This window comes from Chiloscyllium plagiosum, unplaced genomic scaffold (assembly GCF_037043375.1).
Source record: "Chiloscyllium plagiosum isolate Xiang-an unplaced genomic scaffold, Cpla_swu_hap1 HiC_scaffold_2, whole genome shotgun sequence".
NCBI lineage: Eukaryota > Metazoa > Chordata > Chondrichthyes > Orectolobiformes > Hemiscylliidae > Chiloscyllium > Chiloscyllium plagiosum.
This window is the reverse complement of record NW_028270140.1, coordinates 117226171-117239256: the sequence shown is the minus strand read 5'-3', so window position 1 is coordinate 117239256 and position 13086 is coordinate 117226171. Positions and strand designations below refer to the sequence as shown.

The window sequence follows — 13086 nt, the reverse complement described above, 5'->3', positions numbered from 1 at the left end:
TGATGAGTAGAGTGCCTCCATGAGGGGGCACATGAAGTCAGTGAGGACTAAGAAAGTAAGATATGAGCCATGCGATGCATTCTGTATACCCCCAAGTGCAAAATGCCCTGGCAGAGGAATGCAAGTTGTAGGTGACCCTGAGATCCAAAGTGTTGCAGTGTTGGAGTGGTGTTTGAATTGGTCAGAAGGTAGGCATGGTGCTGTGATGTGACTGCTGACCTGAATGAGGGATCGAGGGAGATTGCATCCACGAAGCGTGTAGGGACATTGCCGTAAAGAAACAGTAGATGATGGTCAGGATGAGCATTTGACGAGCTGCAGTTGCCAGGTGCCTGCACTGACTTACATGTCAGGAATTCAAACTGTTTAGTTTCTTGGGGAAGTAGATGGAGAACTGAAAGCATCAAATAAATAAGGTGATTTGGGGTTTTAATGGGAGGCAAATGCATGGAAATATGTTTGTCAATGCTCACTAATGAGATTCTGAAGTTGCCATTTAAGGGTTAAGAGGCAAATTGTAAAACGTTTCTTTGACATTGAGATTCTGATTTTTTTTATCTTCTCTGTACCTTCCCAACTATTTTTACTGTTGTTCACATCATACCAAGAAAATGGAAAATAAGTAGAAACTAAAAAGGCCAAATAAAATATACTTTTAAGTCTTTACATCAACAGCAAGTTGAGGTGCTATTCACAAGCTTATCTCACAGTATTACAGTAAATAATAGGCGACAGCGAGGTCTGCAGATGTTGCAGATCAGAGTTGAGAGCTTGTTGCTGGAAAAGCACAGCTGGTCAGGCAGCATCCGAGGAGCAGGAGAATCAACATTTCGGGCCAGAGCCCTTCATCAGAAATGAGCAGCCCGACCTGCTGTGCTTTTCCAGCAACATACTCTCAACTTACAGTAAATAATACTTTATTCAATCTGTATTACTGCAATAATTATTCAGCATTAGAATATCTGTGCAAAATTAATGGCGATTGCATTGCAACACCAGGCAATGCATTTTATGAGCTGGGAAAGATGAAGTGTTAACAACATTCTTAAATTACATCTGTTTATAAGTTTGACAACTAACATTATTTTAGGATTGCAGCAAGAACATTATCAGCTGATTAAATAGCTAATGAAGAGAGGCGAAGACCTCCATCTGACCCTGGCTGGTATGGGTTAAAACAGTGACCAGATAGATGCCTTTTGGCATGAAGCTCCTCTTCAGCAGAAGGAAGGATATTGCTGCACTGACTGCCTGCTTAACAATAGTTTCATGTCCCTAGGGAACTTTCTGCAAATAGATTTCATCTCGCTTTCTCTTGTACTCCTTAAAACTTCCTGTTTTCTCACGGTCCTTTTGGACAGTACACAGACTTGCTCCCTCTCTCTTTGAGAACACAGAAACCTCTCCAAAAGAATTCATAATGAAGAAAGCAGCATTGTTTTGTAATCTTCTATTCCCAGAGATTTTAATCCTTGAGATTTGCAACTATATTTAGAATTTTGATGGTCCCTTCTTGCCATGAATTGTAAGATCATACAAACTTAAACTAGTTAAATTACAGATGGTTGAAATTGTACTTTAACTATTTTTATTCAGGTAAATGTGCAAATTTCAGTGCAAATTTTCAAAGCAAGGTTAAAGGGTTCAGTCTTGTCTGAAATTGATGTTTCTCAAGCCTGATATCCTCAGGTGTATATCTTCAGTAATTTATCAATATTAGTAAAATAACAGTTCCTCAGTAACATCTTAGTATTAGTAATATAGTAGTAATAATGTTGCCTCAGTGTCATATCAGTACTTTCTCCCTTTGTACAAGTTTTCCGTCTCTCATAAAGCAACATTTTCTAGACAGCTCTTAAAAATGGTATTCCATAAGTAACCATTAGGAGGTGGTCAAACATGCATCTGTTGACTCCTCTATGATGCTTCCTGAATTGTGGAAAGGTTCCTGATGTGTTATCAGTGTCTCTTCTGAGACCTGATGTTTGGGAAATTGACATGGATTTCAGTCATTTTTAGATCAATCATTAAATACAATGTATCAGTTGGTGATATTTCAACTTGTTTGTATTTCAAACAATTAGAACTAAAACTACATAAAAACAAAGTGCTGGAGAAACTCTGCAGATCTGCCAGCATCTGTGGAAAGAGAAAGAGAGTTAACTTTTGAGTACAGTATGACTCTTCTTCAATTCCTACTGTATTCCTCAGAAACTTTCTGTTTTTATTTCAGATCTCCAACATCCTCAGTATTTTGCTTTTATTTAGAGACTAACATTGTTTGGTTTTATTCTGATTATAAATTAACTCAGAGATTGAAACTACTAGGAAAGTGCCACCTCCATCTCACTTTAAGCCCTTAGCTGGTTTGCTCAGGTCTCTCGATCTATAACACTCAAGCTCAATGTGAACTGAACCTTCCTCCAGGGCTGTTGGGTGTGGGGGTGATTTCTGTCTCTGGCTCAACTTGCTATTGCTCATTTTCCTGGGTGACAACCCATGAGAATTACCTGACTCCTGGCAATACCTCAGATTACAACAGCATCTGGACCAGATGGGCCAATGGGCTGAGAAGTGGCAGATGGAGCTTAATTTAGATAAATGTGAAGTGCTGCATTTTGGGAAAGCAAATCTTAGCAGGACCTATACACTTAATGGTAAGGTCCTAGGTAGTGTTGCTGAACAAAGAGACCTTGGAGTGCAGGTTCATAGCTCCGTGAAAGTGGAGTCGCAGGTAGGTAGGATAGTGAAGAAGGCGTTTGGTATGCTTTCCTTTATTGGTCAGAGTATTGAGTACAGGAGTTGGGAGGTCATTTTGCGGCTGTACAGGTCATTGGTTAGGCCACTGTTGGAATATTGTGTGCAATTCTGGTCTCCTTCTGTCAGAAAGATGTTGTGAAACTTGAAAGGGTTCAGAAAAGATTTACAAGGATGTTGCCAGGGTTGGAGGATTTGAGCTACAGGGAGAGGCTGAACAGGCTGGGACTGTTTTCCCTGGAGCGTTGGAGGCTGAGGGGTGACCTTATAGAGGTTTACAAAATTATGAGGGGCATGGATAGGGTAAATAAGCAAAGTCTTTTCCTTGGCGTCGGGGAGTCCAGAACTAGAGGGCATAGGTTTAAGGTGAGAGGGGAAAGAGAGACCTAATGGGCACTTTTTTACGCAGATGGTGGTACGTGTATGGAATGAGCTGCCAGAGGAAGTGGTGGAGGCTGGTACAATTGCAGCATTTAACAGGCATTTGCTTGGGTATATGAATAGGAAGGGTTTGGAGACATATGGGCTGGGTGCTGGTAGGTGGGACTAGATTGGGTTGGGATATCTGGACTAGATTGGGTTGGCATGGACGGGTTGGACCGAAGGGTCTGTTTCTGTGCTGTACATCTCTATGACTCTATGACTCTTTAAGACCTTTGGCAAAAAAGGGTGAAGTTGAAAATGCAATAAAGAGAAATTGCACCTCCTGGAGCACCAATAAAAAGGGAAGAAAAACGCCTTGAAGAGGCAACTAAAGTGGGGAAGTGGGATGAAAGCCCTGAAGGCAAATTTATGGCCTATGGGAAAAAGATAAAGTAGGGCTGAAGAAAAGTTGAATTGTTCACAATCCCTACAGGAGTGTATTTTGCTGCCATCTCAGCATGTGAAAAGATCTGCTTGATCTGCTGATACCAAAGATAGGAGTGTCGCCACTTTTTCAGAGAGACCCACTTCATCAAGTGTCATGCCAGGCAGTTGACTGGAAAGCAGTGAACCATTTGTGGGGTCAAGTTCCCTGGAGGTGGAAATACCACCCACTGAGAGTTACCAGTTAATTGAAGGCCAGCATCTCCACTGAGTGCAAGGAAAAAACAGGAAAACGCACAAATGGCATACACACTGGTCCAACTTATCTTGTATCTCCAAACACAGCTCCAGTATGACCAGTACATTCATTTCCAATTATTACTGGTTTTTCACACAGGGTGGCAACACTATCAGAAAGGCAGCAGCTGCTGCCAGTATGACACTGACCCAAGGACCAGGATTATCATAAACCCAGTCCACAGGTGAATGATGGCAGGATGGGGAAGGCGAGGATATGGATCGATGGGCTGGGTGGTTGTGAGTAACGGTAAATGGACTGGCTGTCCTGGGCACCACACCCACTCCTTATTTCCAGAATGAAGGACCCTGCAAGATGCCCATAAGCGACTGCTCATGGGTTTGGTTTTTGGGCTCCCTGCATGGTAACTCCAGCATTGGCAGGATGAGTCATTTAGGTGGCATGCATTGCCATTGACTGCCTCCATTGGCAGTGGGCAGGGAGAATGTCTCTGAACCTTCCCACTATGGGAAGGTGGCAGGCTCCTCACCCACCACTCTGCTGCCTCATTAAATACCCCTAGCCAACAAACCTGCCACAGAGAAAGGCAATAAATTTTACAAATTGTGGAGATTCTCATGCAAATTTTAACATAGCTTTCTCCTATGAAAGGCATATGGAATTTCACACTCGATTTCCAACATGCAGTTCAGTGATTCTCTTTACTTTTCATGTTTCTTGGGGATATGGAAGCAGTCCTGGTGCAATAAAAAGTATTGAATTCTTTGTGTATTCAGGTTAGAATAAAAGGCAACTAATCTAACAGCAAGTGAGTCCCACAGCTCAAGTGCAAAGCTTTACTGCTAATGTTTTACAGATTCCTTTAAACTAATTCTAAGTATTGAGGCATAGCAATATCAACACTGACAGAAGTCTTGGAGATGGAAATAAGGCAAGAGCTACATTTTTTCTAGCATACCATTGGGCTAAAAAAAATTCTGTCTTGTTTATCATCACAAGACAGTACTTTCTTCAGTATTAATAATGAAATCTAATTAAAATTGTTTGTTCATTTATGTTGACAGTTGTGTGGGAAGGAGTTTAACCGGATGCACAATTTGATGGGACACATGCATCTCCATTCTGACAGCAAGCCATTCAAATGTTTGTACTGTCCCAGCAAATTTACCCTGAAGGGCAATCTTACTCGTCATATGAAGGTTAAACATGGAGTCATGGATGGAGGGTCTGATTCACAAAGTAAGAATGTAGATTTTAATGAAGTACTATTATTGTTTCAAAATTATGGTAAATGCATGTAGGAGATCAAAGATTGCACCTGAATGAACACAGTCAATATTTTGAAGGCTTTCTCTGCCTGTTCTCTATTTCTTTTTATTGTCTCTTTCTCCTGCCCTTTCTCTCCTTTCTTAGTTTCCATTTCTTTTCTCCTCTTGCTTCCCCATCTTTTCTCTTTGTCTTCCTGTATTTCTATTCCCGTTCTTTCTCCCTCTTGCCCCTTGCAGTTTCTCTATTTCCTTCATCTTTTCCTTCCTTCAGGCTTCCCTTCTTCTCTCTTAACTGTACCCTGAGGATTCGTCAAGGAGCAGACTTACTATGTCTCTCACTGCAGAGACAGCTGGAAAGGTTGTTTTCAAACTTTATTTTGCCAAGAGGGTTAGAGGAACAAAACCCTGCAAAATAAGCCTTTCGCTGAGGTAAAACCTTATTGTAAATGTGTATTGATGAGTGAAAATATAATTCCTGGATTATGCTATAAACAGCCACTGATAACAAAAAGGTCAAGTTCTGCTACAAAAGTACAAGAAAGATGTGAACAAAATAACAATTACATTCATATTTTATTCAACTTATTATAACTGGTGCTGCCTAGGAAATGCAGAATATGAATGGACTGTAGGTCTTCAAAACCTGGTGACCTGCTGCAGTCTCAGGGAAGATCTGTCGCTCTATGGACCCAAGCTTTAGCCACTAGGAAATACTTCCTGAGAGTGGAGTCCAAACCTAGAGGGCATAGGTTTAAGGTGAGAGGAGAAGCATTTAAAAAGGACTTGAGCGGCAATGTTGTCACACACAGGGTGCTTATATATGGAATGTACTGCCAGGGGAAGTGGTAGAGGTGGGTACAACATTTTAAGGGCATTTGGACAGGTACATGAATTGGAAAGGTTTAGGGAGATATGGGTGAAACACAGGCAAATGGGACTAGTTCAGTTTAGGAAACCTGGTTAGCCTGGATGAGTTGGGCTGAAGCACCTGGTTCCATGCTGTATACCTCTCTGACTCCATTTATTATAAGTAAATTACACCAAAGGCAAGCCCTAAAAGTTTGTATTTCTATTAATTACATCCACGAAATAGAGATGTTGGTTGGATTTGTTTTGTCAATCTGAATTTGGTGTTGAAGCTTTTACTTGGAGTGAAGTAAGGTTGAGCTAAAGGCAGCCCATTGGTTAATGGTGAAAAGGACAGTAGGATTAACAAGGATTATGTTGGTGTACTGGGGGTGAGGCTCAGGAAGAAATGAATTCAAGTTGAATGTTCCTGGATATGTTTTCTTCGGAGACCTGGGAACTATTGAGACACTGTTGACCAATGTTGCTCCTGCTCTTCCCCCACTTCAAGCTGCTGCTGTTCCTCCGCTCCCTCCTCGTCCATCTCTTGCTCATATTCCTCATACTTTCCATACTGCCATAGGACCTGCTGCCTAGATCCTGTCCCCTCACTGCAATGAAGTTACACGACATGCAAGAGGCAATCACAAATCTGGATCGGGGCCATACTGGTTGGTTCAGGCAACAGAAGCATGGTGTATTGATGACTGTCTGCTCTACAATGCCTCTACCTGACAATCGACACTGGATTCATGGTGATCATTAGACCTTCATTCCAGACTTTTGTTATTGAATTCAAATTCTGCAATCTGCTCTGGTAGGATTTGAACCCAGGTTCCTAGAATATCACCTGGGTTTCTGAATTAACAGTCCACTAGGCCATTGCCTCTCCTAACAGAAAGATTAGAATCCTTTTCCATTCAGAAAGATGCCATGATGATAAGTTGGATAAAAAAACTGCAGATGCTGAAATCCAAAGTAGACAGGCAGGAGGCTGGAAGAACACAGCAAGCCAGGCAGCATCAGGAGGTGGAGAAGTCAATGTTTTGGGTGTAACCCACCCCCAGTTCTGAAGAACAGTTACACCCAAAACGTCGACCTCTACACCTCCTGATGCTGCCTAGCTTGCTGTGCTCTTCCAGCCTCCTGCCTGTCTACATGATGATAACTTGGTGCAGTTATTGGCACTTGTATAACAGGGAAGTCTGCAATGTAAATAAGACTGGTACTCTCTAACCTTACTTCATCTGCCCATGAGGAAAGTGATGAAGGTGCTTCTCCTGGGAAGTCTGGTGACTGATGTGAAGCTACCATGGAATGCAGACTAAGAGGTACCACTCATGCCACTTGCTGTAGCCTGGAAATTACCCATTGGATAAATGTAAAAGGCCACTATGCCCTTTCCAGCCACAGGCTCAAGTCTTCTATAAATGATATAACTTGGGAATAAGAAAGTGGAGGTACCTGAGATATTGATCTTCAGTGAATCACAGCTTCTTCCACGGCTCATCAGATCCAGGCCCTCGATGCATAAGTGCAGTATTGTCCTTATCCCTCTTGTCCCAGTTGCTCCAACTCTCTTTGTTATCTCCTTTGTCCAATGGCTCCAAAACCAGACCTACCATTAATGCAGTTGAGATGGAAACAGAAATCAGTTCTGGAAATGAGAAAGGTGGTCAAAATGTTCAAAAGTTAAACCAGTAGCCAAAGAGGACAATCCTTCCTGACATAAGGAGAAACAGTTGATATTTGGGTGACAACAAATTGGAGACTGAAAAAGCAAAGCAAAAACCCTGAATGGGAAAAGACATCAGTGAAACCTAGATAATACATGAAAAAAATGCAACACTAAGAAAATCATGGAGTGAGAAAATTCTACTCCAATACTTTTTTCATAATGTGCAAGCATTCCCTATGATGTACTCTGAAGCATTTATCTACTGAAAAAGATTTTATTGTACATATTTTCAAATGTTTCGAGATTGCGTATCCTCACATCTCTGCTATTTAATCTTGACCAATCTCTTTCATGGATTGCATTTTCTTGTTGTCCCTGGTACAGAAGACCATTACGAATTATATTAAACACTTGATCCTTTTGGTATATAACCTCGCTCCAAATATTAATGCAGCATTGACCACTATTGGGGTTATACCAGTAAGATTTTAATAAAAAGAAGGAAATGGTACAAAAAACTGACAAGTCAGAAACAGGAAAGCAGCCAGGTATTAGAGATATTGAATAGTGGCTCCTGTTTATTTTAGTTATTTATTTATCAGCATAAATGTATATAATTAATTTAATAAGATTTGTTGCTGGCAATTGAGTTATGAAAGCTTAAAATTAATTAATGATTGGTTTATGCTTACCTATAAAAGATTGCCACATAATTGCTTAAACCTTCCACCTATTGAAAGTGTCAGTGGGAATTGGGAAGTTATGGTAACTGTTATTGACACAAGTGCTACACACCATGTACTGACTCTATTCAGAATCTGCTGGCATCTTTGTAATAAAACATCAAAAATATAATTACCCTGTCCAACAAAATAAATCAAAGCAATAAGTAAATCAAAATTGTACTCTTAATCGAATATAGACCAGTGAGATGAAATAATTTGTCAGATTTAATTATTTCCAGTAGGTTTGTAGTGTCATAACAGATATAGATTAATATCAAATGTTCAAACTTGTGCTCTATTATTTATAGCCCTTAATTCCCTTTTGATCTAATTGTGAATAAGAACACTTGTAATTACTATGACCCCAAGATTGGTAAATAAAACAATCAAATCCTGTACTCAAAGAATAGGTCACAAGGACAAAAGCATTTTGAAACAACGGACATAAATTTAAAAATGTTTAACTTCCAATCAGAACCTGATAAATATACTACCATTTGCCTTTGATATACTTCTCTATTTTGCTTCCCCACATAGTAAATGGTGAGCAGTGAACTGAAATTTAATCTAAGTTACATGTTCTCCATTAATTTCTCAGGTGGTGAGGAGACTGTACTTGAAACATTGACCTAACCTCTTCCTGTTAGATGCTGACTCGCATACCTATCTAGCATCCGATTTCCAGTTTATAAATCTGTAGCCCGTTCTACTTTATAACTATAGGCTTCCTGTGGGCCGGGATGAGCCGATATACTCCTGGATTTCAAAAGGCAGTCTTGAGTCTTGAGTCCTGTATTCCAATTCCTCTGCCTCTGCTGCATCTGCTTTCAGGAGGACCAATTCCACCACAGAACATATCAGATGGCCTCCTTCTTTACAGATGGCAATTTCTCCTCCCACGTGGTTGATGATGCCCTTCAACGCATCTTATCCACTTCCTGCACCTCCGCCTTTGAATCCCACCCCTCCGAGCACAACAAGAATAGAACCCCCCCATCCTCACTTTCCACTCCACCAACCTCCATATACATTGCATCATTCTCTGCCATCTCCATCATCTACAAACGGATCACCAGAGATATTTTTCTCTCCTTACCACGATCTGAGACCTCCACGGCTCATCAGATCCACGCCCCCCCCCCCCACCAACCCAGCCTCTCGTCCTGGTAGATTCCCCTGCCACTACAGGAATTGCAAAACCTGTGCCCACACCTCCCCCCTTATCTCCGTCCAAGGCCCCAAAGGAACCTTCCACGTCCATCAAAGTTTCACCTGCCCTTCCACACGTCATTTACTGTATCTGTTGCTCCCGATGCGGTCTCCTCTACACTGGGGAAACAGGATGCCTTCTCACAAAATGCTTCAGAGAACATCTCCAGGACACCCGCACCAACCAACCCCACTGCCCCGTGGCCAAACATTTCAACTCCCCCTCCCACTCTGCCGAGGACATGCAAGTCCTGGGCCTCCTCCACCACCACTCCCTTACCACCTGATGCCTGGAGGAAGAATGCCTCATCTTTCGTCTTGGGACACTTCAACCACATGGCTTTAATGTGGATTTCACCAGCTTCCTCATTTCCCCTTTCCCCACCTTATCCCAGTTCCAACCTTCCAGCTCAACACCACCCTCATGATATGCCCCATCTGTTCATCTTCTTTCCCACCTATCCACTCCACCCTTCTCTCCAACCTACCACCTTTACCCCCACCTCCATCCACCTATTGCACTCTCACTTACCTTCGCCCCCAGCCCCATACCCCTCCCATTTATCTGTTCCACCCCCGAGGCTCCCAGCCTCATTCCTGATGAAGGGCTCTTACCTGAAACATCGATTCACCTGCTCCTTGGATGCTGCCTGACTGGCTGTGCTTTTCCAGCACCATACTCTCGAGCCTTGAGTCTCCCCTAGGCTTCCTCCTGATATCTCCCCAGACCCCCTCACCCTGTCCCATAAGCAAGAATCGAAGGGCCTCAGAGATTTAGGGAAATGAATAAAAATAGATGTGGAAAATAAAATAAGTGAAGGCCAGCCCAATAATATATTTGCTTAAATTATTTTATGCTTCAGTACATTAACAAATGTCAATTGGAAAAACTCATTTTCAATCCTTTGGAGACACAAATTGTTAATCCGATATCATATTTATTATCTACTGTGTTTTGTTGAACCATGTAACTCAGTTTGTATGATAGCTTGATGATGCTCACGTTGCTATCTCTCAACCTTAGGCTTCAGGAGGAGAGGGCGAATTGGAATTGTACAGAACAATCTCATGAGCAACTTTGTGCAGGAAGAGCCCTTTGATCTTTCTCAAAAGAGCAGAATAAAAATATCATCACAGTCCGATGGGGAGAGTGCAAAAGGCAGCTCTTGTCAAGAAGAAGAAGAAGACAACTACTATACAATAGACCAGTACAGCCCTGGTATGTATTGCAGAGCAGACAAACTTTATTTGCCAGAAGATTTATCCCAGAAACCAGGACGACTCATTCAAGACTTCAGAGATTCAGATAACGAAGAGCAGGATAAAGTGGGTGTGATAAATGAGGAAGATGAAGACTTGATGACCCATGGAAAATGTCTGCAGAATGGAACTGTAACTGACAAACATAGCACTGCAGCTATGCACTATCTATTTGATATCAATGAAAGCTATAAGGAATTTTGTCTTGACAGAAGATATAGCCCAGTGTGAGAAGCACAAGGGTAATAAAATAAAACTACTATTTTGATTAATAAATCTGCAAAAAAGGACTATGTAAACATAAATATGAGCTGCACAGTAGCTTTAGCTTATGATGTTTATATTTATTTGGATCATGCAGTTCATCGGTGTGGACCCTATCTGATCATAGGGCCCCAATCTTCACAACTTCCTCTTTCTGCAAAATTGCAACCAGTTGCACTAACACTTTATGCAAAGCTCTTATAACTACCCAAAGCTGCAAATTTTAGTGTATCATCAATAGTCAAAATATCCATTTGATAAACATAAGGAAGACATTACTGTTATCTGTTTAATAATGGCTGGGATAAACCAACTGACTTTATTCACTGCACATTTATGAACAGATTTTATCCAGCCCGTGTCACTACAGGGGTATGAAGAGAGCACTTTGCTTGCCATCTTCATAAGGATAGGGAATGTGCAGGGACACTGCAAGTCTGTTCGATATGCAAATTATTACTGATATTTCTCCTGATATAATTTTGAGTATTTGTTTTAAATATACATATCATTGTAATTACTTACCAGATATTAGTCAGTTACATTTTTGTGTATTTTTCTGGTATATTTTCTAGCTTTGAAGTATATCTGTAAATTATGTCTTCCAGTGAAAATCTCCCAATTATTACAATGCATGCAAAGTCATTTAAGTAATAAAATACACTTGCTGAAGTATGAGGCAATGCCGGAACTATTACAAACCAAATACAAATGGAGAAAATATGTAACCGTAAAATAATCATGAGTTTCTAGTGAAATGGAAAATCTCTTATGCTTGTCATCTGTATCTGATCTGAAATAAGATAAAGAAAGAAAAGAATGCTTTTTTATGAGATACATGAATGCCTTGTGGTTTGTCTTTTTATTTTGTTCTTGTGAAGACTTGAGGAACATTTATTTAAATTCCTGCATAATTCAAGTCATCCTGAAATAAACATTGACTTTGTTGCTCAGCAATGGTAGCCTCACTTTACAGCTGAAATACTTGAGTTCCGGTGCTGGCTCATGCTTGAAAGCTGCCATTTCAACATGAAATAAAATTAGTTGTTTGTAGCCAGGCCTCACAATGCAGAAGATATCCATTTTTTGGGAGAGATGGTGGGGAATGTGTTTACTTCTCTGCCGAATGCATATCCATTGGTTGTGCCATTGCTGTGAGAGATCATGCTCAGATTTGTTAATATAGATTTAGAGTTGAAAGAAGACTGATTGAAAGCAAGCAATCATGGTTGAAATGGTAGAAAAGGGGGAGGAGAATTAGGTATAAATGTAAATATTAAGTATTTGCTCAGAGAATATTGAAATAATATGCTGTCATTTAATCACGCACGCATTTATAAAATTCTTTTGAACAAAATACTGGTTACATGCGTTAGAAATCATTGTTATCTAATGTTATTCTAAACTTTAAAGCACATATGGTAAGGGACTAATATGGAATATATGTCATGTTGACTAAGTGCTTGATGCTCTTCATCAACAATTGATGTGGATATCAATGCCACAACATTGTACTCTTCCGAGATACCGCACTCATTTTTTTCTCAATATTGACAAGACTAACATTTCCAGCACTTTTTCAAAGTAATTAATAAAATAATTATGATCTGCATTCCCAACTTTCATATGTATTTTGTTACATAATGTTTATAATCGTTTATCCAATTAAAAATATGCAAGGTACATCATGCCATCCTGAATATCTTGCTCAGCAGGAAGTAAAGTGCTGCATTGTGCAATAAAGGGGCAGTGATTTACTCAACAACTGCAATTGCTTTCAGTTCAAATGATCTTTCCAGAACAAAGAAAATCAGGAGCAGGCCATTCAGCTGATTCAAGCCACTGTATTCAATCAGATCATTGTTGATTTGTTCCTCCATTCTATTAATCTGACTTTGCACACTTTGCTAAATTTAACAAAGAAACATCTATCAATATTAGTCTTGAAAATCTAAATTCACAGTCTCTCAAGGGAAAGAGCTTCAAATTTTTGCCTCCTGATTTCATACTTGA

At 40.4% G+C, this 13086-nt stretch overlaps 1 protein-coding gene across 2 annotated transcripts in view; it reads left to right on the top strand.

Moving 5' to 3' along the window:
- The window catches only part of znf366 (zinc finger protein 366), a 64857-nt gene extending 52172 nt beyond the window's left edge, over positions 1-12685 (top strand). For both annotated transcript variants that reach the window (XM_088000028.1, XM_088000018.1), the window contains 2 exons: positions 4888-5062; positions 10574-12685. In XM_088000028.1, coding sequence (XP_087856154.1) covers positions 4888-5062; positions 10574-11040 — 642 coding nt within the window. In that variant the 3' untranslated portion in view covers positions 11041-12685. The remainder of the gene's footprint in view (positions 1-4887; positions 5063-10573) is intronic.
- Positions 12686-13086: the final 401 nt, after the last annotated feature.